The sequence below is a fragment of the Lutra lutra genome, chromosome 4 (genome assembly GCF_902655055.1).
Source record: "Lutra lutra chromosome 4, mLutLut1.2, whole genome shotgun sequence".
NCBI lineage: Eukaryota > Metazoa > Chordata > Mammalia > Carnivora > Mustelidae > Lutra > Lutra lutra.
The window spans coordinates 90,348,596-90,374,733 of NC_062281.1; the positions used below are offsets into that span (position 1 = coordinate 90,348,596).

Consider the following 26,138-nt stretch of genomic DNA (forward strand, 5'->3'; position numbering starts at 1 on the left):
TTTCCTACCACCCGTTTAAGTAAGAAAACAGGGAGGTGAGTGTCTTTTTTACGATACAGATCTGCCACTATTACCCTAACAAGCAGTTCCACGATGTGTGCATGTCCATCAGCTGCAGCCATGTGCAAAGGGGTCCTGTCCACTTTGGTCCGGGCATCCCTGCTAACGCCTGCTCGAAGGAGCACTTCTGCTGTGGAATAATGACCATACTGGGCTGCAAGGTGGAGGGGTGATGTTCCAAGCTGTGGGAAAATAATACTCATTGAATATCAACTGTGTGCAGAGTTCTAAATCATTGTCGGAGGGACACAAATGAACAAGAGGTACAGTCTATGGTTCTTGTCCTTGGAGTGACAATCTGGTTGTGCAACAGGTGTAAAGAATATTAATTAAGGCAAATAAATATACCACCAATTACATAAGTGCTAAGTATAATGGATTTAAGTCAGATGGAAAGATTCCATATATATCAGGAAAGATTCTCTAAAGGACATGATGTTAAGCAAAGCTTAGAAGAAGGTTAAAAAAAAATGGATAAACCAGAACATTCTGCATTGAGTAGTGGAAAGGGGTAGGTGGGTTCAAAACAATTCTTAGGAAAAGGGCAGAGACTAGAAAGTCACTGAGATTTGCTGTGCAAATTTAACTGGCTGAGCAGAAGTCTGTTGACACGGTAAAGCAAAGCAAAAAGACTGATGAGATGAAGAGGCAATAAAATTTTAGCAATGGCGTGTCAATAGCAATAAGAAGCCTGGATTGTCTCAAAGTAAATCTGTAAGAATTCTCTATCTTTGGCCACTTTGCCAGAGATCTATTCCTTTCTTTGTGTTAGGTCCTTTATTTTAAGCCTATGCTGTTTATTTTTTGCATTCCATATATGTTCAGCCTCTCTGTCTGACTGACTTTAATTCACATTGCACTTTTCAGGTCTATTAATAGAAATGCTAATCTCATAGGTTTCCTTTTCTTCCTTTTTGTGAAGTGCTAAGTACCTGCTGGCCTCTAAAGTTATGAATTAATCACCCCAGGATAGAGGACACCAGTTCATTGAATTGTTAAAATTAGGCAATGCTAACTGACTGGCTCAGTCAGTAGAGCACATGACTCTTGATCTCAGGGTTGTGAATCTGAGCTCCACAATGGGTGTAGAGATTACTTAAAAATAAAATCTTTGAGGGGCACCTGGGTGGCTCAGTGGGTTAAGCCTCTGCCTTCAGCCCAGGTCATGATCTCATGGTCCTGGGATCGAGCCCCAGAGCCCCACATTGGGCTCTGTGCTCAGCGGGGAGCCTGCTTCCCCTACCCCGTCTCTGCCTGCCTCTCTGCCTGCTTGTGATCTCTCTCTCTCTCTGTCAAATAAATAAATAATATCTTTAAAAATAATAATAATAAAATTTAAAAATAAAATCTTTGAAAAAAAAAAAAAGGAAGAAACTGGTAAGGCACACATTAGGAATAATTAAAAGAGCTTACCCAGTCTGTGGTGCAGAGATTACTTAAAAAAATAAAAATAATTAAATTAGGCAACCCTTTTAAAATCTACCTCTTCAAGATGGCTGCCTGGGCTCGTGAAATTATACCTTCCTCTTAATGTTCTTTTAGCAGTGGTAAAAAGGAAAGAAAATGCCTAGACTATTTCTGATTAACCAGGACACTTTAGAGAAAATGAAACACGTAATTCATTTAGTTTAGGAATGCACTCTTATTATACTGACTTTGTTTAATTTCTAGCTAATTACAGAAACCTATAACCTAAGTACACTCCAGGGAGAATTAAACCTTCAGGAAATACTCTAGGGGCACGTGGGTGGCTCAGTGGGTTAAGCCGCTGCCTTCGGCTCAGGTCATGATCTCAGGGTCCTGGGATCGAGCCCCGCATCGGGCTCTCTGCTCAGTGGAGAGCCTGCTTCCTCCTCTCTCTCTCTCTCTCTCTCTCTGCCTGCCTCTCTGCCTACATGTGATCTCTGTCTGTCAAATAAATAAATAAAATCTTAAAAAAAAAAAAACCTTCAGGAAATACTCTAAAAAGCATTATAGAAAATCACAAGTTTGGGCGTCTGGATGGCTCAGTGGGTTAAGCCGCTGCCTTTGGCTCGGGTCATGATCTCAGGGTCCTGGGATCGAGCCCCGCATCGGGCTCTCTGCTCAGTGGAGAGCCTGCTTCCTCCTCTCTCTCTCTCTCTCTCTCTCTGCCTGCCTCTCTGCCTACATGTGATCTCTGTCTGTCAAATAAATAAATAAAATCTTAAAAAAAAAAAAAACCTTCAGGAAATACTCTAAAAAGCATTATAGAAAATCACAAGTTTGGGCGTCTGGATGGCTCAGTGGGTTAAGCCGCTGCCTTTGGCTCGGGTCATGATCTCAGGGTCCTGGGATCGAGTCCCACATCGGGCTCTCTGCTCAGCAGGGAGCCTGCTTCCCTCTCTCTCTCTCTCTCTCTCTGCCTGCCTCTCCGTCTACTTGTGATCTCTCTCTGTCAAATAAATAAATAAAATCTTTAAAAAAAAAAAAAGAAAATCATAAGTTTGTAATACCTTACAATTACCACCTATATATCCACAGGAGATGCCTGCAATTTAGGAAACTAGAAGAAGACTATATATTTAGATGAAACAAAGAAAATAAAACTCTTATAGGGAGAGTGAGGCAGAAAGGGAATGAAGAAAAATCAATAAAGTCTGTTTAGCCTTTAAGGAAAAGGTTGGAGGGATGCCTGGCTGGTTTAGTCAGTAGAGTGTGCAACTCTTGATCTCGGGGTTTTAAGTTCAAGCCCCACACTGGGTGTAGAGATTACTTAAAAATAAATCTTTGGGAAAGAAAAAAAGGAAGAACTTGGTAACAGTGCACATTGGGAATAGTTAAAAGAACTTACCCAGTCTGTGGTGAATGGGGCGCCATTTGCCATCAATGTTCTCACTTCATCATCTTGGCCTTTTCTTGCTGCTTCTAGCAACCTCTTCCCCAAATCCACCAAAGACATCTTTATGCATAGAAACAAATGTTTTCGGGAAGCTATAACTCAAACATAAGGAAAGCTGCCTGTAAATGTTTTTAGAAGACCTCTTGTACTTAAACATATGCAAGACACTTCTCAAGCTGACTATCCAGTAAGGCGTTTCCTTTCTACCTCACCTAACACAATCAGATACTTGGCAAAGTTTCAGGCCCTAAATAGGTCTTTAGTGTTCAATATTCAGAAAAATCCTTTGGAAATCTGTGCAAAACATTACCACCTCTTTAGCTTAAGGAAGCAATAAAACAGCATTTCATCCCTTTGAAACAACTGTGAGTAGAAATGTTACGGCACATGAAAGAATGATGAACAAACACTGAGGCTATGCAGACTCAGATATGGCAGACACTTATAAAAAAATGAACAGAGTGAGCTGCCATTTCAAGGAAAACAACTGGCAGTATTTACTAACAATTATTAATTATAATTTTTATAATTTGAGTTTTCAAGCAAAAGTAGAATTTTGGGAAACTTAAATCTACCACTATGAGTTGACAGCTTACTACAGACTTTTCTGATGAAATTAGTGGTAATACTAATGAATGTGATTTTTAAATATTGTATAATAAAATGCATCAACATTTGGATCGCCTGCATAATTTGCTGAACCAATATTTTTCAAATGACCAATGCATTTTATAAAATCATGTGTAAGTACAAACAAAGTGAAAGATCAGGGTGTTTTAAGGTAACAGAGTATAATAATTTCATTGATATGGTTTCAGATTCCTCACTGCAACTAACTTTTAAGAAACTGCCACTTTTGGGGCACCTGGGTGGCTCAGTGAGTTAAGCCTCTGCCTTCAGCTCAGGTCATGATCTCAGGGTCCTGGGTCAAGCCCCGCAGGCTCTCTGCTCAGCAAGGAGCCTGCTTTCCCCTCTCTCTCTGCCTGTCTCTCTGCCTACTTGTGATCTCTGTCAAATAAATAAATAAAATCTTAAAAAAGAAAGAAAAAGAAAGAAAGAAAGAAACAAACAAACAAACAAGGTAGTGATCCCAGGGTTCTGGGATCAAGCCCCGCACGGGGCTCCTTGCTCCATGGGAAGCCTGCTTCTCCTTCTCCCACTTCCCCTGCTTGTATTCCCTCTCTCACTGTGTGTCTCTCTCTCTGTCAAATAAATAAATAAATAAATAAATAAACTGCCATTTTGTCCAGTGTTTGTGTAGCACCAAAGAACACCCATAATTACCTGAAAAAGCCATTTAACTTACTCCTCTTTTCTCCAAGTACATATTGCAACAGATTAAATGAAATAGTAAATATGAGAATGCAGCTGTTTTCTATTAAGCTAGAAGTTAGAGATTTGCAAAAATAATGAACAATGCTATTCCTCTTATTATTTAACTTGGAAGATATATTTTTCATAAAAATGTGTTATTTAGGGATGCCTGGGTGGCTTAGTAGGTTAAGTGACTACTTTTGGTTCAGGTCATGATCCCAGGGTCCTGGGATAGAGTCCCACATTGGGCTCCTTGTTCAGAGGGGAGCCTGCTTCTTCCTCTGCCAGCCACTCCCTCTGCTTGTGCTCTGTCTCCCTCTCGTACTGACAAATAAATTTTTTAAAATGTGTTATTTAGGGGCACCTGGGTGGTTCAGTGGGTTGAGCCTCTGCCTTCAGCTCAGGTCATGGTCTCAGGGTCCTGGGATCGAGCCCCACATTGGGCTCTGTGCTCATCAGGGAGCCTGCTTCCCGCCTGCCTTCCTCTCTGCCTGCCTCTCTGCCTAATTGTGATCTCTCTGTCAAATAAATAAATAAAATCTTAAAAAACATGTGTTATTTATGTTAACATGTACAGGATTTACAATTGTATTTTAACTAATAAGCATTTCAAAATTAATTTCTAAAACAGTAAATCCCAACAGATATAACACATTGGAATCCTCAATAATTTTTAGAAATATAAATGAGTTCTGGGGCACCTGGGTGGCTCAGTTGTTAGGCGCCTGCCTTCAGCTCAGGTCAGGATCCCAGGGTCCTCAGATACAGCCCCCCACTGGGCTCCCAGCTCAGTGGAAAGCCTGTTTCTCCCTCTCCCACTCTCCCTGCTTGTGTTCCCTCTCGTAAAAAAAAATAAATAAATAAAACCTAAAATAATAAATATATATATACATATAAATGTGTTTATATAGATAGATAGATACACACATACTGAAACCAGAAAATTTGAGAATCACTGGCTTAGGCAAATCATTCAGCTACTATAGCATTTAATTTTCCAGTCTATATCACTGAGCATTGTCCTCAAACATGGGTGTCTGGGAGACCACCAGGAGCTTGTTCAAAATGAGTATACGCCAGGCTCCAGTCCAGATCCTTTGAATAAGTATGTTCAAGAGAAGAGGAAGGACTTTAATAGTATGAACCTCTATGTCAGGCTTTACAACTCAAGAAAATGCTGGAGAAAAAAATGATAGCAATGCCTTATTACAGAAAACCGACACTTTGCATTTCTCCATGATTGCCTTCCTTTTACAGTATCAAATTAAATTTTCAATCTAGGTTTTTTTTTATTACCAACAGTTAAAAACAAGAGCAAAGGGTGCCTGGATGGCTCAGTTGGTTGAGTGACTGCCTTCGGCTCAGGTCATGATCCTGGAGTCCCGGGATTGAGTCCCACATCAGGTTCCCAGCCATGGGGAGTCTGCTTCTCCCTCTGACCTTCTCCCATCTCATGCTCTCTCTCACTGTCTCTCAAATAAGTAAATAAAATCTTAAAAAAAAAAAAGAGCAAATTTTTTGGTGGTTTATTAGTCATAAATGACTCCCTCACATTTTCTCAAATTACACTATATATAAAAGTTGTATCACCAGGGGCGCCTGGGTGGCTCAGTGGGTTAAGCCGCTGCCTTCGGCTCAGGTCATGATCTCAGGGTCCTGGGATCGAGCCCCGCATCGGGCTCTCTGCTCAGCAGGGAACCTGCTTCCTCCTCTCTCTCTGCCTGCCTCTCTGCCTGCTTGTGATCTCTGTCTGTCAAATAAATAAATAAAATCTTTAAAAAAAAAAAAAAAGTTGTATCACCAAATCTCAAACACTTTCAACATAACTGATCACAAAGGGGAAGAATTCCCTACAAAGGGATGTTCAGAAATGCTGGCAAAAAGCAGAAGTATCCTAATAGTAAAATTTCAGCTATTCTCTACCATAAAAAAATAGTCAGTTGAAGGTTGAGGTATCTGCTTAAGGAGAAATCTGGTTTGCTTCACATTCTGGAGAAGCTGATACATCCAGAAAACAGATCCTTTATTTATTTATTTTAAACTTTTTTGGACTTTATTTATTTTAAAGATTTTATTTATTTATTTGACAGACAGAGAATACAAGTAGGCAGAGAGAGAGGAGGAAGCAGGCCCCCCGAGGAGCAGAGAGCCCGATGTGGGGCTCGATCCCAGGACCCTGGGATCATGACCTGAGCCCAAGGCAGAGGCTTTAACCCACTGAGCCACCCAGGCACCCAAAACAGATCCTTTAAATAAGTTTATTTTATCCCATTGCAACTGTTGTCTTCAGCACCTGAACTCTTGCCAGGTACTTCTTTAAGAAAAAAATAATATTTTATTTATTTATTTGACAGAGAGAGACACAGCGAGAGAGGGAACACAAGAAGGGGGAGTGGGGGAAGCAGGCTTCCCGCCAAGCAGGGAGCCCAATGCGGTCCTCAATCCCAGAACTCTGGGATCATGATTTGAGCCAAAGGTATACACTTATGACTGAGTCACCCAGGTGCCCCTTGCCAAGTATTTCTGAAGTTGATTTTTCTCACTATAGTCTGCCTTCAAACATACATTAATTGTATCACTATTTATTTATTTATTTAAGAGAGAGCTTGAGTGCATGAGCAGGGGAGGGGAGGTGCAGAGAGAGAGTGAAAGAATCTTAATCAGGCTTTGGTGCTCAGTGCAGAGATTGAGGCTGGGTCAATTGCACAACCCAGAGATCATGACTTAAGCCAAAATCAAGAGTCAGATGTTTAACCAACTGAGCCACCCAGGAACCCCACTTATCTTTTTTTTTTTTTTTTTAAGATTCTATTTATTTATTTGAGAGAGAGAGAGACAGCAAGTGTGGGGTGGGGCAGAGGAAGAGGGATAGGTAGACTCCGCACTGAGTGTGGCGCCTGACACTGGGCTTGATCCCATGACCCCAAGATCATGACTTGGGACAAAATCAAGGGTCTGACGCTCAACCCACTGAACCATCCAGGTGCCCCCACTTTTCTTTAACCGTATTTGTGAGCCCATGTATCAGTATCACTAAATGGCAGCTGACCCAGATTTGTAATCCCATTCTTTTTTTTTTTTTTTTTTTAAGATTTTATTTATTTGAGAGAGAGACAGTGAGAGAGAGCATGAGCGAGGAGAAGGTCAGAGGGAGAAGCAGACTCCCCATGGAGCTGGGAGCCCGATGTGGGACTCGATCCCCGGACTCCGGGATCATGACCTGAGCCGAAGGCAGTCGTCCAACCAACTGAGCCACCCAGGCGTCCCTGTAATCCCATTCTTTAAATAGGCCATGAAAAGTCTTATTTCTTACTATACAAAGATACAGTTAAACTTTGGGATTAGAAAATAAGCAGGGTGTTGTATTTATCACCTGATATAAAAGAGGTCTCCTAGAATTGTGTTCAAGGTTCTTTCCTCCTCTACCCTGAGTCTTTCTTTTTTTTTTTTTTTATTTGACAGATCACAAGCAGGCAGAGAGGCAAGCAGAGAGAGGAGGAAGCAGGCTCCCTGCTGAGCAGAGAGCCCGATGCGGGGCTCGATCCCAGGACTCCGAGATCATGACCTGAGCCGAAAGCAGTGGCTTAACCCACTGAGCCACCCAGGCGCCCCTACCCTGAGTCTTTTGAGTTAACCTGAAGCATCTCTCCAAAGTAAAAGCAAAATGTATTTTTAAAATAACAGCATTTGGGGGAGGGGATATTATGTGCCATTCTCCCATAGCCTACCTAAACACTGACAATACCCACCAGAAAAGAGATGAAGCCAGTAAGTCAAGAGGACAGTCTAGGCACCTTAAAGCTTCCTGATTATTAAAAACACGGGGAAAACATTCTCCCTTACTGGATGTACCTCTACTTTCCCTATACATGAAGTGAAAAGACAACATCTGATTCAACTTGTCTCTTAGGATTTTGGAGATTAATAAAGTAACAAAGCACCCTTCCCAAACAAACATACAAGAACTCTGAATAACTCTGTTTTAATAACGAAGGAAGTACTTGAGCTCTCGACGACAAAGTACTCTATTATCACAGAGTAATTACATTTGTTGATGTAAGAATTTGGGTGGGGCAGTTCTGTTTCACTGTTTCAAAGCCTGTGTGAAAATAGATGCTTAAGGGGCACCTGGGTGGCTCAGTGGGTTGAGCCTCTGCCTTCGGCTCAGGTCATGATCCCAGAGTCCTGGAATCGAGCCCCACATCGGGCTCTCTGCTCAGCAGGGAGCCTGCTTCTCCCTCTCTCTCTGCCTACTTGTGATCTGTCAAATAAATAAATAAAAATCTTTAAATAAAAAAAAAAGAAAATAGATGCTTAAGAAAATATATGCTTAAGAGCATCTCAGTTGGACTGGGTGGGTCAAATGGCACAATGAAGATGTGGTCCCGACAGCCAAAAATGTTAAAATTGCTGGGGGTAAGCCACAGAATGTCTTTTTCTACAGATGTTTAAGAGAAAGAAGTACTTTTGGGAAGAGAGAGAAGAATGGGATAATCTCTGCTGGCTCGAGGAAATCTGTGAGGACAGGAGAAACCTAACGAGAAGGAGAAATGGAATTGAAGAGTCCATGTTCTGGCGACTTTCCTCCCACTTTTTCTATTGCAGACGTCTCCACCGGCCGCCAGCTGTACAAACAACTGTGCAACAACTGGGGGCGGAGCCCGTACTACTCTTGCTTCGATTACTGAGCTCACTCAAAATCTTTAGGCTATTACCGAGGTCAGAGAATTGAGAGTCCCCGTTTCCTCCTTCATCACAAATCCTCCAGTTCCAAACAGCAACGTTGTCTTTCTGGGAGAGTCAATGGGGGCAAGGAGCCAAGGCCGCAGCCCCCAGCCCGGACTCCGGGCTGCCCCCTGGCGGTCACCTCCATGGCCTTCGCTTCCCTGGGTCCAGCTCCCCAGCCCCAGGTCTTACACCCACCCCCTTCTTCACCTCCCAGTCCCCTCCCCTTCCTCCCAGCAGCATCCCCTTCCTCTTCATCCCCCCTCCCCGAACTGCCCCCGCGGGGCGCCGCTCTGTCTGCACCCAGAAGTCCGGGGCTGGGCTGGGACGCGTTGCAACTTCTCACAGCAGTCTCCATTCCAGCCCCGACGCCCCCCCAGAGTCCTCACGTCTTCTTCCCCCTCACCTCCTCGTCCGGGACGCTGCCGGCCGCGCTTTCACCGAGCCCGCCAGTTTGGTCCCGTTTCTTTCTCTAGTTAACACTCCCTGTCACTGACGGTTACTTTTTGGCCTTTTCATATATGCATATTTTGGGGGCCTTTAACCCCCCCTCGTGGAGAAATGGAGGCAACAAAATGGCGGACCCGGAAGTGAAGACTAAGCGAATACAATCTTTGGCGGAGGGATCTATGAAGAGAATGATCAGAAAAGCCAAGTTTACATTCGAACCGAAGGGCAATGCACCTCGAGGATCATAGTCTATCCATCGAAGGATTTTTGAGGTGGAAAAGTGTGTGTCCGAGATAACCCAGGCGGGACTATTTAACGAGGCGGAGGATTGTTGATTACGTGTCTTACGTGTCGTATAGTTCCGGTAGGGGACGGACCTGATGGTTTCTTTTGGCGCCAAGAAGCCGGGGACGTGTCGAGGACGGGTCGGAGCCAGTGTGGGCCCTGTTCCTTTTTGGTACCCTGACTGGGGGATCCTAAGGTTGACGGGAAAACCTTGTTTCCCTGTTTCAGCCTCAGGTGAAGCAGTTGGGACGTCCCCGGCTTTGTGCGCGAATTGAACGCTAGTGCCCTGACGGTCGTATTTCCAAATTTACAGTATGAATATAGGGAGCCCGGAACTAAGCTGTCTCCTTAGAGCAGTGGACCAGATAATGGGTTCATTTCTTTTTAGAGGCTTGGAAGGGGATACAGTTTGAGTTTGCAGGTCCACTTACAGATTTTACATACCAAACGATTCTCATCTTCACCCCACCCATGGCCACTACCTAAGGGCTGCGAGAATTCGGGAAAGAAGCCCTTCAAAAATAAGTGAACATAGGAAAGGACACGTCACGGCTCCACTCTCTATTAAATTTTGTCTTTTCTCTTTTATGGTGGGCCTTTCAAAGCCTAAGATAGTTTCGTGTTTTTTTAACTTGCTAGTGTCATCTTTAAAGTATTTACGGTATACTCCCCATCTAAGATCCATTTTGATATTTACGGCCTCCCTTTTTGAGAGTCAAAATCTTGTTTCATTCCTGTTTACATCCTCTGTAAAAGCTCAAATAGTAGGGGTTTTTTGTTATTTGTTAATGAGATGAGACAGATAACACATTTGGGTGAATTGGTTTGTTAGGCAACTAGACTTACCACCTCAGTATGTTCGTAGCCAGTGTGCAAGTAGAAAAGTGGTTAGTTGTCCCCTTTCTTCCTAGCAGAAGGGGAAAGAAAGGCTAATTTCGGGGACCTATACTGCTTTTCTTTGAAGAGAGAAAACTAGAATCCAGTCCTGGGATCGAATGTCTTTATTAAAGAAATGAGTAAATGGCAGCACAAATCAGCAGCAATAATTTTGGAAGGAATGAGGGGACAAGGTGTAGGATCATAAATGTGATTATTTCATGGTCTCAAGGTAGCTGAAGAACTGTGCCTGAGGCCCACTGATCGGTATTACACATTGCAGATGCAAGGCAAGACTAAAACACTAAAGGCCAAACCCTATGCCTTTCAGAAACAGAATCAAATCCTTACAGATTATCACAGTAGTCAATAAGATTGCATCTTAAGAATTGAAATTGGAGTCATTTTCCTCAGAGTTTTCAGTTAGGAGCAAAGTTACAAAGTGAGTAGGCTTAAAGGAGGAACACCCTTTTGAGAATGTAGTTATTTCTGAAATGATTCAGTGCTTTCCCCTATTTTAATTTTCCATGATGTATTACTTCCTTTTGTTTTATACTTTTAACTATCCGCAATTTCTCTGAGAAAACATATAGTACAAGGAGCAGGATCAAATAGCAAGAGACTTATCACCTTAGCCATCTAGAAATCCTACCGTCTTATCGCAGATAATCTCAAATTAAAACTTTTAAGGTTTTCATCAACGGTGGAAGAAAGATTTATGTTTACTGATTTGGAGCAGTAAATTAGGTGTAATCAATCTCTAAAGCTGATTAAAATGAAGTAAAAAAAATCCACCCTCCATTTTGTACCACTGTACTACTCTCTGGTGCCCCCACCAGGCCTGTTTTCTGGATTTAGTTGGGGCCGTGGTGGTGGTGGTGGTGGTGGTGGTGGTGGTGGAAATCCCTGTGATCCAATACTCCATTGCTCAAACCCTTTTCTTTGTGGCTTAAGGGCTTTTGAGAGAAACTGATAAAATAGATAGATAAATAGATAAATAAATAAATAAATACAACACAACTCTGGCAGATTAATCAGCACCACCTCAACACAACAGAGGGGAGAGAGCAAGATTAATAGGAGGAAAGGGTGGAAAGGAAGGGGCTTGAAAGGGAAGACAGTGACAGCAGGTGCTGGGAAAGAGAAGTCTTGGGCTTAAAGCAAGTCCAATTCAAAGGAGTGGATGCTAGCAATGGGAGCTCTCCAGAAGTTGAAGGTGCTGTATTCAAGGAGGGAATCGCCTTCGGAGTTTTTCTCCTGTTCTCCAGTTGCTTGCCCGGTCATTTTGCCAGCGCTGCTGTCTTTGATCTTGTAGATGGATGTATCTGACAGACCCAGGCCTTCCAGCTCCGACAGATCCAGTTCTGGAATGGGCATCCTCCAGAAAAGAAAAGAGCTGTACTGGCTACTCACAGGATCCCTCATAACTTCCTAGAAAGAAACCACTTGTTAGTCTTCATGCTACAGCAACCTCTTCATGTTCCATGGCCTTTCCTTATTAAAGACTTTACATCCTCATTTCCTCTGTACATGATCCAAGTTCCCTAGAACAAGCTTTGGGACCCCCTACCTTTATTACCATTTTTTACCATTTCCTAACTTCTCCCCATCTTGGAATGACTTGCTTCACTGCCTACTTCTTCAAGTCAATTTGGGTCTGGTTTTTCAAGGCTTTCTAGAATTTGGCCCCAACTTCCTAGCAGTAGCACATTCTCTGCTAGTTATGCTCATTCCTGTCTTGCTTAACTTTCTCTACTCTTTTCTTTTTCCCTCTATTCTCCCATCTTTTTTTTTCTTAATTTACTAGATTCCCAGTTTATTATAAAAGACTATAACCAAGAAGAGCAGATGGAAGAGATGCACAAGGCCAGGGGTATAGGGAAAGGGTGCAGAGCTTCCATGCCCTCCCCTTCCATGCAGAGAACAGGTGCACTGTTCTCCCACATCTCCACGTGTTTTCACCAACCTGGAAGCTCCTCTACTCTCTGTCTTAAAATAAGTACTCAAGTTTCAAGACAACTGGAGGAGTCCCTAGAATTCCCTAGGAATTCAAGTCCTTAGAGGAATCTTTCCCCCAAACCCTTATGTTAGTAAATCCTTGACTTTTTCCTGATTTTGGCTTAATAGGTATCTCTAAAAAGGTCTCCCATGACATTTCTGCTTTCTGTTTTCCTCTCTGCCTTTTAAACCCTGCTATAAACTCACCTTTTCCAGGAGAACGTCCTTAAACTTACTCAGCTCCCTCTATTCTGTATCTTCCAGCATCTCCACCAACACCCTGTATAGTTTTACCTGACTATTACCAGTTTAGGGCTACAGATCACTGTTATGTGTCTTGAATAGGGATAGTCTCTCTCTTTCAAGAAACAGAGTTTCCCTAAACGTAAAAACCAGTCGACTTTACACCTTCTTCACAAGTGCTAGGCTTTGCACACAATAAGACATTCAAGGCTGCTGATTAATTTTCTCTATTTAAAACAATCCATACCTTGCCAACCCCCCACCTATTAGCCCACAGATAAGCCTTAATAGCCTCTATTTCTCTCTAGCCTACCTCTCCTTCAAAACAAAACCCAGGTACTAAAAGAATTTTCCTACGCTCTAACAAGACCTTTTTTTCTCTGATCCCAATGCTAGATTATACCTGAAAGCAAATGGATTGGAAATTCCAGGTAAGGAGAGTAAGAGCTTAGGGGAGCCTGGGTGGCTCAGTGGGTTAAAGCCTCTGCCTTCAGCTCAGGTCATGATCCCAGGGTCCTGGGATCGAGCCCCGCATCGGGCTCTCTGCTCGGCGGGGAGCCTGCTTCCTCCTCTCTCTCTCTACCTGCCTCTCTGCCTACTTGTGATCTCTGTCTGTCAAATAAATAAAAAAATAAAATCTTTAAAAAAAAAAAAAAAAGGAGAGTAAGAGCTTAGATTGGAAGGAGAAAAGTCCCTCGTCAGAATTAGATACTTTTCCATGCTTTAAGGAGTGCTCCTATCGCCTTTTCTGCTCATTCCACCCACACCCTGATGTTATATGACTATTATATCTCCTTCCCCCTGCTGGTTACTAGCCAAGAGAAGGGGCCAAAGCCTTGGTTGAAATATTCCCAAAGAAGCAGAAAGAATGTTCCATTGCCTCCAAAAATAGAACCCCCGTTTGAAAAGGCCTTCCTCCCAACGCACTCCATTGGCTCCTACCAGACCTTGAGGCTCATAAATAGTGGCCTTAAGTAGGTTCCCAACTGCCTCCATAAAACGTGTTAGGTGAACATGATAACCACTATACTACAGAAATTCTATAACCCCAGATAATGTGAACCATCTCAACTAGGGCCAAAAAAGAAAGCCTTAATCTAGAGCTTGGTTATGTGTGATTGTAGGGGCTTCAGGACTGGAAAGTGGGCAGACTAGGATGTTTTTAATGTTAAAAGTCAATTGTCGGGGCGCCTGGGTGGCTCAATGGGTTAAAAACCTCTGCCTTTGGCTCAGGTCATGATCCCAGGTCCTGGGTTCGAGCCCCACATCGGGCTCTCTGCTCGGCGGGGAGCCTGCTTCCTCCTCTCTCTCTGCCTGCCTCTCTGCTTACTTGTGATTTCTCTCTGTCAAATAAATAAATAAAAGATTTTATTTAGATTTTATTTATTAAAGATTTTATTTAAATCCTTCTTATTAAATCACAAGTAAGCAGAGAGGCAGGCAGAGAGAGAGGAGGAAGCAGGCTCCCCGCCGAGCAGAGAGCCCGATGTGGGGCTCGAACCCAGGACCTGGGATCATGACCTGAGCCGAAGGCAGCGGCTCAACCCACTGAGCCACCCAGGCGCCCCAATAAATAAAATCTTTAAAAAAAAAAAAAAAGTCAATTGTCAATTGCTCTTGCTCTTCTGAGGTTCAGGCTCCAAAATAAACCCTGGGAACTGAGCATTACTCAGCAGAGAAGCTGCTTAGAAGGAGGGTTATGTGGGGACTGGAACAGGGTGGGGGAGCATGTTAGAAAGGTGAGGTCATCATCCTATGATATTCAGCTCTGATCATCTCCACAGTAATTTGCAGAGACATGTACAGAAAGAGAGCTACAAAAAATGGTTGTACCTCTCAGCCTACCAACTCCAGGCTTCAGTCTGGGACTACGGAGATTCCAAGATGCAAACCTCAGGAATCGTCAGTGTTACTGGCTACAGACTGACCACAGGGATTTTTTCCCCTTGTTTTTTCTGATTTCTTTTTTCTTTCTTTCCTTCCTTCTTCCCTCCCTCCCTCTCTCCCTTCTTTCCTTCCTTCCTTTCTTCCCCCTTCCCCAAGATTACCAGTTATTTGCCTACCTTGCTGGCTTTTTTTTTAATATCCCCTCCCTTACCAGTCCCCTCCAGAGCAAGCTTAGTATAAATGCTGGGCACATGTACATTCTTTTTTTCTTTTAAAGATTTTATTTATTTATTGGACAGAGATCACAAGCAGGCAGAGAGGCCTGGAGAGAAGCAGGCTCCCTGCTGAGCAAGACCCTGGGATCATGACCTGAGCCAAAGGCAGAGGCTTTAACCCACTGAGCCACCCAGGCGCCCCTGCATGTACATTCTTTAAAAAACAGAATCATAGTGGGGGGGGGGGGGAAGAACATACAATTTTAAAACTAAGAAACATGTTAGGAGTGCCTGGCTGGCTCGGTCGTTGAACTGTGTGACTCTTGATCTTGGGGTTGTGAGTTTGAGCCCCATGTTGGATGTAGAGATTACTTTCAAAACGGAATAAATAAAATAAATATATTCTGGGCTATAACATAGTGTATATTTAGAAAGAAAGAAAGAGTGTGAGAAATTATCTAGTGACTTCTGAAGCCTTCTAGGCAGTTGGACCCAGGTCTCATTCCCAATCTGGTCTTTTTTTGCTGTACTGTAAATAGATAGTTACCCACAGTTTTATATAATCCTATACCAATATTCTCAAAACTTGCAAGAATTGTTTTGGTTCCTGCAAAACAGATATTCAGTGAATTAGGTGTTGAATGTTCCCAGTGACTCTGATCTGAATGATGAAAATGCAAAAAAGGCAGTAGAGAGCAAGCTAGAATCTGAGACAGAGAAAAAGCTCTTTGACAAACTAACTCCTTTTCTTAAAACCAGAGTATATATAAAAAGTGTCCGAACAATCCCTGAGTGTCTGGCAGAGTGTATCTTGCAATTAAAAATGCTAAAGAAAATTCTATGAAGTATTAAGTCACAAGGCCTAAAATCTCTGGCTATGCCTTGACTCAGAGACTGTACAGAGGGTACAAATGCATTCTAGAAAGACACTCACATAAGCATGTACGGCATTTAAAATCAAGTCAAGGGGCGCCTGGGTGGCTCAGTGGGTTAAGCCTCTGCCTTCGGCTCGGGTCATGATCCCAGGGTCCTGGGATCGAACCCCACATCAGGCTTTCTGCTCAGCGTGGAGCCTGCTTCCCTCCTCTCTCTCTGCCTGCCTCTCTGCCTACTTGTGCTCTCTCTGTGTCAAATAAATAAATTAAAAAAAAAAAAAAATCAAGTCAAGAACACTGACCACACAGAAAATTGAAACAAAGCACCATCTACATTACATTACATTCATTAGTAATGAACTTTTGGTATTTAATATAGTATGGATTTAATTTCCAAATTTTGCAAGAGGTCCCTTTCCAGTAAGCTTTCTCTTCCCCTCCCCAAATGTTCTCCACCCATACATACCTCATCTTTCTTTACATTCCTTAAAGGGCTTGGACCACAATATACACTCAATAAATACATCTAACTGTCCTTCATTTTAAATTATCCAGATATTTTAGGCAAAGGTGATTTCTAAATATCATCATCTATTCTTAGAGATACATGATTAGCAAATGTATAGTATAAAAAGACACACTCTGAGCCACACAGACACACCCAAATACCCTTTGTCTAGACCCTCTGTGGGAATCCAAGGCCTGCCCAACAGGGCCTTGCTGTGTCATGCTGCCACCTTAAGCGGGGGTAGGGAGGAGGACAAGGGATGGTGGTTGGAGGGGATGGAAGCTCTCTGGCATCTCATTATATTTGCCTCATCCTGGTCTTGGATTTTCCTGTTGGCCATGTCCTTCCCTCATCTACTCCCAATGAGCTGCAAATAAGCCTTTCCAGAATCTGGGACCATATGCACCTTTTCTGGGCTGTACTGTTTTCAAAATGGGATCAGGCAATTCTCCAACACAACACAAAGGCCCCCAGCTTCCTACTTCAAGCTGCTTCTTTCTTTGGAGCAAAGGTTTGTTACAGGGAGCGGGAGACTGTTATCTCACCCCTTCTCGCAAATTCCCTCCTATGGAGACAAATCAGTTTGGGGTGAAGGTAGACACACAATGGAACACGATGGGGGAAAAAAAAAGTAAATATGGGGAAGTACAGGTTAGAGCAATACAGGAAGACTAGGGATTCATCAAAAAACACGAAAAACATTAAACATTCATCAAAAAATCATAGCTTGAAAAAGATACAGATAACAACTGAGGATAATAAAATACATAAGACAAATTATAGGAAAATAGATAAATGCTGAGAAATGATAGCTACATGCATATTGTTAGAAATTATTGTTAGAAATTAATGTCTGTGGATTAGAAGGTAAGGATGGAGATCTTAGCAAAGAGACAGAACAAGGGGGCCAAAAACCCATTCATTGTTCATAGCGCCCCCATCTCTCCTCTTGAGCTGTCCCCCAACCTTATCCTTATTTAGGGTCTTCAACCTAACCAGAAGCAGCTACTCTTCTATCTTTGCAACCCCTTGCCCCCCTTCCCTCAATTAATTTACCTGTTATCAGTGAATTACTAGTGTGTTCCAAAGATGGAAGGAGTACCTCGGCGGGAGCGGGGGGGGGGCTCCGGCGTCTGCTCTGGGCTGGAGAAAAAGAAAGCTGTTTGGGCTTTGACGGCTTTGTCTTCTCACTCCCTCTTCTGTGGCAGAGTCTATCTGTTCAGTCTCCCCCTGCAATGCAGCCCCTCCTAAGAAGGGCGGAAAGACTCCCCGCCCCCTCCTTGCCTGACTCGGCTAATTCAAATGATAGGTTCCAGAACACTTTAGGGAGGGAGAAAGGATTAAAGCATCTCGGTAGGCTTATTGGTCGGCACAATTATTCCCGAGCTCTTACAGCACCCCCATGCTGACTGGGGTGCAATGAATGAGCAGTTAATTGTCCCCTAATTTTAGGGTTATGGATTAAAAAGCTTAGCTCTAGATAACAATAGAGGAGTGTCCCCTTATTCCCCAATTTAAGGATTTCAAGTTACGAAGTGTTTTATTTTTGAGAATCAGAAAAACCCTCCACCCCTTCCTCCAATCCCTGCCCTCCTCTGGCGGCTCGCCTCCGCACCCTCACAATGAGTAAACCTAGCCCCGTTCCACTTTGGGTAGAGCACGAGAGAACTGGGGGGGGGGGGGTATGTGTGTGGGGGGGAGGGTGTGTGTGTGTGTGTGTGTTGGGGGGTGCCCCCGCGAATCTCTCAACTTGGCTGGCTCCGGGGGTCGGGGGTGCTCCTATTAGTTTTGCCCCGCAAGGCCTGGCGCGCAAAGGGGACGTGCTACTGCGGACTGCGCAGCTCCGGGGTCCGGCTCAGGAGAAAGCCCCCGCGTGGGCTCCATGTCCCCAGTCCGTGCAGCAGGGGCGGCAGCCGTCGGGGGCTGCCAGGCCCCCTCCCACTGCCCCGCGCGGTGCAGTGCCTCACCAGTCCAGCGGGGAGCAGTGCGCCCAGCTCCGGTCCGACGGGTTTCGTAATCGCGTCGCCGCCGTTTCCGCCCTGAGCCAGCCCCACCTCTGCCCGCCCGCCCTCGGCTCCCCCGCCGCGCCGCGGAGCCAGGCCGGGAAGCCCACACTGGAGGGCCCGACGCCGGAGCCCCCCCACCCGCCGCAGCCGCACGCCTCGATGCCGGAGCGCTACAGGTGAGACCGCCGCGTGGGTCCCGGGCCCGGGCGCCCCGCCTCTGCTGCGGGGCGGAGGCGCACCGGATGCTGGGGGTAGGGGAGGAGGGAGGCCAGGGCCGCGGAGATGCTGGGTCGGTGGGAGAAGGGGTGCCCTCCCCGAGACACAGTCTCCGTCCCCTCCACCGTTCGTGTGCTGCTCAGGCTGAGGCCGCTGTAGAGGGCAGGAAGGGACTGGGGTGTCGGGGTGCTGGGGGGGCGCGGGGAGGCGAGAGGGGGAGAAGTTCTCCTCGAGACTCACTGAACTCCGTGGTGGCGTGGGCCGGACAGAGCGAAGCCCAGTTGGGTCCTGGAAGGGCTGAGTCTGAGCCTGAGCCTGAAGCAACCACGGAAGACAGTGACAGAATCCGAAAAATTCACAGCAAGATCCCAGTCCTGGTTCAGCTTTGGGAGGAGCGGAGGATTTCTGGGTAGAGTTGGGGAGTGGGCAGAAATGGAGTATGGAGTCTGTGGGACTGAATCTGCTGGGGAGGGAGCTTAGGGCCCAGCCCTGTTTGCTCGTAAGTGCCCCCCCACCCCCGCAAGACCTTTCTTGTGGGGGGAGGACAGAGTTGGTGCTGGGGCAGATGCCTGTCAGTTGACTGAAAAGTGCATGTCCGCCTACTTCTCTGTTGCCCCTCAGCACCCCTCCACGTCTGGAGGTCTCCACAAGGAACCAGTTGCAGCCCCGGGCTTGGAGCCAGAGTTGCCCACTCTGTTCTCTTAATTCTCTTTCTCTTTCTCCAGCTGCTTCTTGTGAAGGCTTGTCGGGCAGCGGGTTGGAGGCCTTGAGGCTGAAGGCAGCGGGACCGGGAAAACCGGTTTCAGGCTAGGATAGGACCCGGGAACTACCTCTGTACATCCTTCCTCTCTGGAACCTTTCTCCCATCCCTCCTCCTGCTCACTCCCCAATAGTTTGGAAGCTCTCTAAGCCCCAATGTGACCTTGGTGTCTCCTAGCTCCCTATTTCACCCTTCTTGTTTGGGACTCTGGCCCAGTTCTCAGTGTTACTTGTCTGTCAGGATAAGGCCTTACATAGTCCAATCCTGATTCCTCCTGCTGTTTTCCCAGCCCCTTCCCTCCCCTGGGGGGGGGGGGCTAAAATCGTGGGCATTGAATTTGGGTGCCTCTTCTTCCTGCGCTTACCAGCTCAGGACTTCATTTTTCCTCAACCCACTCTTCTCTAGATATTTTTATTATTTTATTTTATTTTATTTATTTTTTTTATAAAGATTTTATTTATTTATTTGACAGAGAGAGACCACAAGCAGGCAGAGAGGCAGGCAGAGAGAGAGGAGGAAGCAGGCTCCCGCCGAGCAGAGAGCCCGATGCGGGGCTCGATCCCAGGATTCTGAGATCATGACCTGAGCGGAAGGCAGCGGCTTAACCCACTGAGCCACCCAGGCGCCCCTTCTCTAGATATTTTTAAAAAGGAGAGTGGCTCTTACTTCCTTTTCTGGCCCTGTCCCCTCACCACCGCCCACATTCACCCTGCCCAGTCTTCTCCACACTCTGACCCCACTGCCAAGTTTCAGAGACCCTTATGTTCTGTGTCCTAGGGAATGGAATTTCCTGGTCACTTCTCATCATCATTGGCCTTTTCGTGCCAAGTCCCACATACACTTTCCCTCCACCCAGCTCTGGCTAGGTCCCTGGAAAGGGAACAGAAACGTCCTTGTTCCCTCCACTGCCCCTTTCGCTCCCTCTCCTCTCCCCTCTTCTCTCCTCTCCCCTCCCACCCTCCACTTCTGTCCACTCAGCTTTGTTCAGAACGGGTGTTGGGAGAGAGTCCATGCTCTGTACAGTCTGTCTGGTGGTATTGGGGGTTTCCTCTGATTCTTCATTGTTTTCTTCATTCCCCCGCCTGCAACCCTTACCAGCTGCCACCACCACCATTGCGACAAACCCTGTGACTGACTGACTGACTTCCCCACTGACCACAGCTCCCCTCTCTGGACGCTGTGTTCTGACTTCCGCCCTGTCTCATTACTCCTCCCCTCCAGTGGTGGGAAGGGAAGTAAGCCAAACCTGAGGCTTCTGGGTTCTTCTCTCCCCTTCAGGCTGTATCTCCGTGTGCCTGTGATCTCATCCCAGGGTTATTAAAAAAAAAATCCTCTCAGTTCTTAGATGAGTTTAGGATGCCAGAGCATTGGGGTTCCAGGCCTGGAAAGGAGGGAGATTCCTGTTCATGCTGGAGTGTAATATTTGTGAAACTGCCCTGTTTGGAATCTTTGAGGTTGCCTATATCATAGGCCTGGAAAAGTGCAGTGAGCACAGAGGAAACCCAGATGGGCCCTACTCTTGCTGGCAGTGAGGAAAAGGGGAGGAAGTTCTTCCTTGGACACTAACGCTGTTATAAAGTTCCTTGTGTCTGGTTGGCTGATGAAGCTTGGGAATGGAAGTGGTGAGAAGGGAGGAGAGAACAGGTTCCAGCATGAGGGGAGGAGGCAGGTGGGGAGGCCTGGGCCTTATGGGGCGTGAGGCAGAGCAGAGTGGCACAATAGGACATGTGAAGAGGGTGGGGAGGCCGGAGAAAGATTCCTTGTGGAACAGATGACACCAAGTACACGTACCTACAACCAGTGTGAAAATGGTCTGTACCAGACACACATGCACAGAAATGGCTGTGCCACCAGAGTGCACACACAGGTGGACACACAGGACACAGATAAACAGACTGCAGACAGCCTTCAGGAAGGATCTCAAAGGTCAAGTAATAAAGAAACTGTTCGGTGGCTTCTGGGAGAGGTTGGATCTCAGCCGAGGGAAATGAGGAGGAGCAAGGTCAGGGAATCGAGAGGGAAGAAATTCCTCAGTGTAGGAAAAGTCTTTTTTGAGGTCCAAACTGCTGCAGTTAGTCACCCACAAACTGGGCAGTCAAGGTCTCAGTCTTAAAATCTAGATGTTCAGGGTAAGGTAAGGAAAAAGGGAGGGACAAGGGCGGAGGTCTTGTTTGTGAGAACGAAAAACCACCATTTCCTCTTCAAAGTCACTTAACTGCCCCTCCCTTTCTGCCCTAAAACCAGGGAGAAGGAACATGGGGCTTGTAGCACCCCCAAACTGTGCTCATTTCTGCCACTAGCCTTTGGCCTCTCCCATCCTCGCCCTAAATGCTTCTGTCCTCTTCCTCTCCCTTGGTTCCAGCAGCTGCAGCACCTCTACCCCTTGGTGCCCTTCTGGATCTTTTCTTTCTCTGGGAGTCACACTGGGAGGTCCTTCTGTTTAGAGGGGTTAGTGTTGGGTGCAGGACTTGGGCCTTCAAGGGAGAATAAGATCTGGCCTCATTAGGAGGCTTGTCAAGGAGGGAGACATGGTAGAGGTGGGATTTCTCACTAACTTTCTTTTCTTTTCACTTTCTGCTCATCCAGGGTTCTGCGTGTGAGGAATACATAACCTCGTGCCTGCCTGCTCAGCCTGCCTTGGCCCTGCTGACCCCTCAGTCCGAGACGCTGACCCTCCCTGCCCAGCCAAGGGTACCTTGGACACTGCTGTCTCCAGACTCGTGTGGCTGAGTAGACTCAGGCTGTTGTCACACCTGAAGGGACGGAAGAGTGGGCAGTCAAGGCACCAGAGCAAAAGCCCTCTGGGGTCTCAGGCAGAGGAGTGAAACTGGAACCATCAGGGAACATGAGTGAATTTTGGCACAAATTGGGTTGCTGTGTGGTAGAGAAACCCCAGCCGGTGAGTCCCCCAGCCCCGACCCCCACCCTGGTGCACAAAGAATCTAGTTACCCAGGCCTGTGAGACAGACACACCACCTACGATCTGATGCCTAGAAGGCACGCTGCTTGCTTCCCTCTCCTTCAGCATAGTCTCTCTGGCCAGGCAGGTGTGTACTTAGAATTGAGGGGGACTGCGTGATGGCAGAAGTGAATTGTCCTAGCTATCACTTCCTGTTTTTGTCTGTTCTCACTTGGGCAGGGGTTGTAGGTAGAGCTTAATACCTGTCAATTTTTCCCATTGTTTCCTCATCAGCCAGAGGTGACTTGGATATGTCCTTTCTTTGTCTAGTATTCCCTCTGCGGGCCCCTGCCCTCACCACCCTCCCTATGTCCTTTCTGTGTTTATGTTATTCCACACTTGGCTTTCATACCCTAGTGATTTCCTTGTTGTGATGCCACATACCCTTGCCCATTGGGCCTTTAGCTCTACCCCTAGTGATTTTCAGGACTCTATTCCCTTATTCCAGTTGCAGACCTAACTCCCCCCTGTCTTCTCTAAACAGAAGAAGAAAAGGAGACGAATTGACCGGACCATGATTGGGGAACCAATGAATTTTGTCCACCTGACTCACATTGGCTCTGGGGAGATGGGGGCCGGAGATGGACTTGCCATGGTAACAAGAGAATGGGGAGAGAGTGATATGGGATTGTGGCCTAGAACCTTTCCCCTTTGCTGAAGTGTGAGCTGGGGACATGGTAAATACCCAGTGGGGAAGTAAGAAGCTAGGATTCTAGTCCTGGCCAACAGCATAAACCTGAGACCTGGCATTTCAGGTCTCTGGCGTAGGCTCCCTTATTTTTACACTTAGCAGATTGTTCTTCATCAGGATGGGGAATATATATGACCCAGGAGTTATTTGGAGGGCTTTTGCCAACAACCAAAACCCTTCTGTTAATTAAGAACTGCTATTCCAGTGCCATAGTAAGTCATATCATGGCTGGGTGTGTTGAGGCAGGAAGAAGGCTGCACACTCCTGTTCTAAGTAACGCCAGATACTCTCTTCTGCTCTCAACATAAGGGAAGTGGGCCTGGACATAGTGAAGGCGGCTTTTCACTGATTGCAAAACTCAGAAAAATATGAGAGTCCTTCGTGAGAGGACTTAGTAGTCGAAGACCCATTTTATCTCACCCTCATGAGAGTCAGTATGAAGTGAGACTTTGAGACTTCCTTGGAAGAATGGCTGTTGGTTTTAACCTTTTCAGATTGACTTTATTGCCAGGGAGATGGGGTGAGCCTCTTCATGGAGGGCACAGGGGAGATTGCTTGTGCGATACCTGGACTTGGGGTGAGGGTCTCCCATGTGCTTTTTCACAGACAGGTGCAGTTCAGGAGCAGATGAGATCCAAGGGAAACCGAGACAGGCCATGGAGCAATTCTAGGGGATTGTAGCTCCAACAGAAACGGTGAGTGAGTAGAGAAACCTGTTCAGTACCTCCAGCTCCTGTCAGCATCCTGATGCCTTACCTCGGAACCCTGATCTCTGCCAGAATGGGAGGTGAGAGGAGGAAGAATGAATAAGAATGGAGGGGTCAAGGGGGCGCCTGGGTGGCTCAGTGGGTTAAGCCGCTGCCTTCGGCTCAGGTCATGATCCCAGGTCCTGGGTTCGAGCCCCGCATCGGGCTTTCTGCTCAGCAGGGAGCCTGCTTCCTCCTCTCTCTCTGCCTGCCTCTCTGCCTACTTGTGATTTCTCTCTGTCAAATAAATAAATAAAATCTTTAAAAAAAAAAAAAAAAAGAATGGAGGGGTCAAGAATTTTGGATGTAGAAAGGCAGAGAGAGAGGGAGGTGCAGACAGAAATCGAGAGAAGAGCACCCTGGAAATAGTCTAGAGTCTGTGCTAGGTGGTGCCTTCTCCCTGACTGCTTCAGTTTTCCTTGAGGCTTATCTTCCTTCAATTTCTTTTATAATCAGGTTCTGCTGTCTGAAGCCTCTGCTCTGTGTCCAGCCCAGAAGAGATGGTGCCCCCTCCTCGAACCAGTGACCCCACGGCCCCTCTTTTCCCTTTTTGCCTATTAGTGCCTCAGAAGGCTTGGGGGCTGGACTCCCTCTCTTCCCTCTGGCTCTAGCCCCTCCTGGAGATGGGCTCAAGGCAGCAGGACTGACCAAGTGACTACTGGTTGGCCAGAGGAGCTCAGCTGAAGCCCTGGACACTCTCAGATCTGAGATAGGAGTTTTCTGGGAACCTGGAAGGTGTTCCCTTCTCCTGAATGACGGTCTAGGTGCCATCTGTTTTTAAACTCTTAACCTGGAACTCCTTAAATGGGGTAGGTGGGTGAGATTACCAAAGCTGAAGCCGGCTTTGCCGAGAAGCTCCTTACCTCCCTGCCCTTCTCCATTTTCCTCCTGGAATGAACTGAAACAGACGTCAAGCAGGGGGTAGGAGGCTGACCACTGCCTAGTCTATCTATTCTTTCTCTTTAGGTCCCAAAACTTAAGCTCGATTTCTCTCTGCCACTACCAGCTCTTTCTCCAGGAGGCCTCTAACCCTGTTTCTGCAGCATTGTGAGTTCTCCAACATTTCTTTTTAAATTAATTAAAAGTTTAATTTAAGATGAGTTCTCTTAATTACCCCCCTCCTTCTACTACCTCTGCCTTCAGCCCTACCCCCGTTAGGAACCTTATTATTTCCCACTGAATGAAAGCTAAGGTAAGAAGTGGGTCTTAACCTGATGGGATCCCATTTAAGTCTTGGGGACCTGGCCTGCCCTCTGCCAATCTCCCTGCTGGCTCAGGTGAGGAGGAAGAGGGATCTGGAGAGAAACTCAGAATGCTGCAAAACTAAGAGGTATGTCTGAGAATGTACATCCTAACCATTGAGGATGAGAGGCGTGGTAGGTTAAAAACAATCTGTGAGGTTAGGGATGTTAGATCCTCACCGCATGGGAGCAGGGAAACCTCCAGAGCAAGGATTCTCAACCTAGGCACTTCTGACATTTGGTTGGATAATTCTTTGTAATGAGGGACTGTCCTGCGCATTATAGGACATTCAGTAGGGTGTCTGTCCTAGTTATGACAGCCAAAAATGCCCCCTGGTATTGCCAAATGTCTCTTAGGAGGCAAAATCACCCCTAAGTGAGAACCACTGCTCGAGAGTCAAGGTATTTTTCTCCAAAGTGTTTTCCCCACCCTACTCTCATCCCATCATTCACCCTAAGCCTGAGCCACAGATGAACCAGGCCCTCTTGCAAAGTAGGCTTACTAGGGCCACACACAATATCGAAAACAGCCCTTTATTCAGTGTGTTGCTTGTGCTTTGCATGGGTTCGTGTCTCTGGTGGATTGTACTGTTCTCCATTCTTCTTTGGAGGAGGGATTCCTGAAGTGTGGAGGCATGAACTGAGCATGGTGAGATTGGGGAAGGGAGGGAGGAAAAAGGAGAGCCATAGACACCCAGGTTTATCCTCTGCAAACTTTAAGCTCCATTTCTGTGCCCTAGTCCTAGAACCAGACACAAATAAGACTCAGGGAGTTTTGTCTGAAGATCAGGTCCCACTCCCCACCTGGCTGAAGAGTCTGTGTTAGGTGGGAAAATATTGCAGGAGGAGGGTCTTTAGGCAGTTTGTTTTCTCAGGTGTTTTTTTTCTTTTGGCCCCTTCCCTCAGGGTGGTTAGAAAGGCAGAACGAGACCGGTGAGCTCCTTCCGGCTCTTGACTGAGAGAATGGGGGTCTCTCATTAGCTCAGCAACAAGAAGCATCCTAATTTGATGGTGAAGGTGTCAGGAAGGTGGGAACTAGGATACACTCTGCTGAGTCCACCATCCATCCAGTTTGCCCTACCTATAGTGACAGGTTCTGATTTTGTTCCAATTTCAGTGTATTTCCTGCCACTTTTCAGGGTCTAATATTGGTCATACATTCCCAATTTACAGAGTAAATTGGCAGGAAACTAGCTGGCAGGAAATTAGCTGGATTAGCTACA

The 26,138-nt window shown here is 46.1% G+C and overlaps 3 protein-coding genes across 12 annotated transcripts in view; 1 reads left to right on the top strand and 2 right to left on the bottom strand.

Moving 5' to 3' along the window:
* The window catches only part of GABPB2 (GA binding protein transcription factor subunit beta 2), a 33,723-nt gene extending 23,509 nt beyond the window's left edge, over nucleotides 1-10,214 (bottom strand). For 2 of the 7 annotated variants that reach the window (XM_047725717.1, XM_047725713.1), the window contains exons 1-3: nucleotides 9,366-10,202; nucleotides 2,873-3,012; nucleotides 75-242 (exon numbers count right to left, since the gene is read on the bottom strand). In XM_047725717.1, the coding sequence (XP_047581673.1) occupies nucleotides 75-242; nucleotides 2,873-2,980 (276 nt within the window). In that variant the 5' untranslated portion in view covers nucleotides 2,981-3,012; nucleotides 9,366-10,202. Of the gene's footprint in view, nucleotides 1-74; nucleotides 243-2,872; nucleotides 3,013-9,365 lie in introns of all 7 variants that reach the window. The other 5 variants (XM_047725711.1, XM_047725712.1, XM_047725714.1 and 2 more) reach the window with 5 other exon arrangements.
* Nucleotides 10,215-10,680: 466 nt separating this feature from the next.
* MLLT11 (MLLT11 transcription factor 7 cofactor) lies at nucleotides 10,681-19,415 on the bottom strand. 4 transcript variants are annotated; one of them, XM_047725723.1, is made up of 3 exons: nucleotides 18,759-19,415; nucleotides 17,353-17,439; nucleotides 10,681-12,001 (listed from the first exon to the last, which is right to left on the bottom strand). In XM_047725723.1, the coding sequence occupies exon 3, from the start codon at nucleotides 11,993-11,995 to the stop codon at nucleotides 11,726-11,728; it is 270 nt and encodes an 89-aa protein (XP_047581679.1). In that variant the 5' UTR covers nucleotides 11,996-12,001; nucleotides 17,353-17,439; nucleotides 18,759-19,415; the 3' UTR covers nucleotides 10,681-11,725. The 4 variants fall into 4 exon arrangements, with proteins under 4 accessions (XP_047581679.1, XP_047581680.1, XP_047581682.1 ...); XM_047725724.1 differs by lacking the exon at nucleotides 18,759-19,415 and adding an exon at nucleotides 18,264-18,396; XM_047725726.1 differs by lacking the exons at nucleotides 17,353-17,439; nucleotides 18,759-19,415 and adding exons at nucleotides 13,215-13,263; nucleotides 13,487-13,540.
* Nucleotides 18,342-25,587, top strand: CDC42SE1 (CDC42 small effector 1). Its single transcript, XM_047725727.1, has 5 exons — nucleotides 18,342-18,478; nucleotides 21,865-22,177; nucleotides 22,722-22,832; nucleotides 23,535-23,623; nucleotides 24,131-25,587. The coding sequence occupies exons 2-4, from the start codon at nucleotides 22,124-22,126 to the stop codon at nucleotides 23,607-23,609; spliced, it is 240 nt and encodes a 79-aa protein (XP_047581683.1). The 5' UTR covers nucleotides 18,342-18,478; nucleotides 21,865-22,123; the 3' UTR covers nucleotides 23,610-23,623; nucleotides 24,131-25,587.
* Nucleotides 25,588-26,138: the final 551 nt, after the last annotated feature.

Excerpts from the sequence above, each read along its gene's own strand:
- MLLT11 (XM_047725723.1), bottom strand. The coding sequence starts at position 11,995 with ATGAGGGATCCTGTGAGTAGCCAGTACAGCTCTTTTCTTTTCTGGAGG.
- CDC42SE1 (XM_047725727.1), top strand. The coding sequence starts at position 22,124 with ATGAGTGAATTTTGGCACAAATTGGGTTGCTGTGTGGTAGAGAAACCC. Across the intron at positions 22,178-22,721 it reads TGGTAGAGAAACCCCAGCCG|AAGAAGAAAAGGAGACGAAT; the intron begins GTGAGTCCCCCA and ends TTCTCTAAACAG. Across the intron at positions 22,833-23,534 it reads CCGGAGATGGACTTGCCATG|ACAGGTGCAGTTCAGGAGCA; the intron begins GTAACAAGAGAA and ends GCTTTTTCACAG.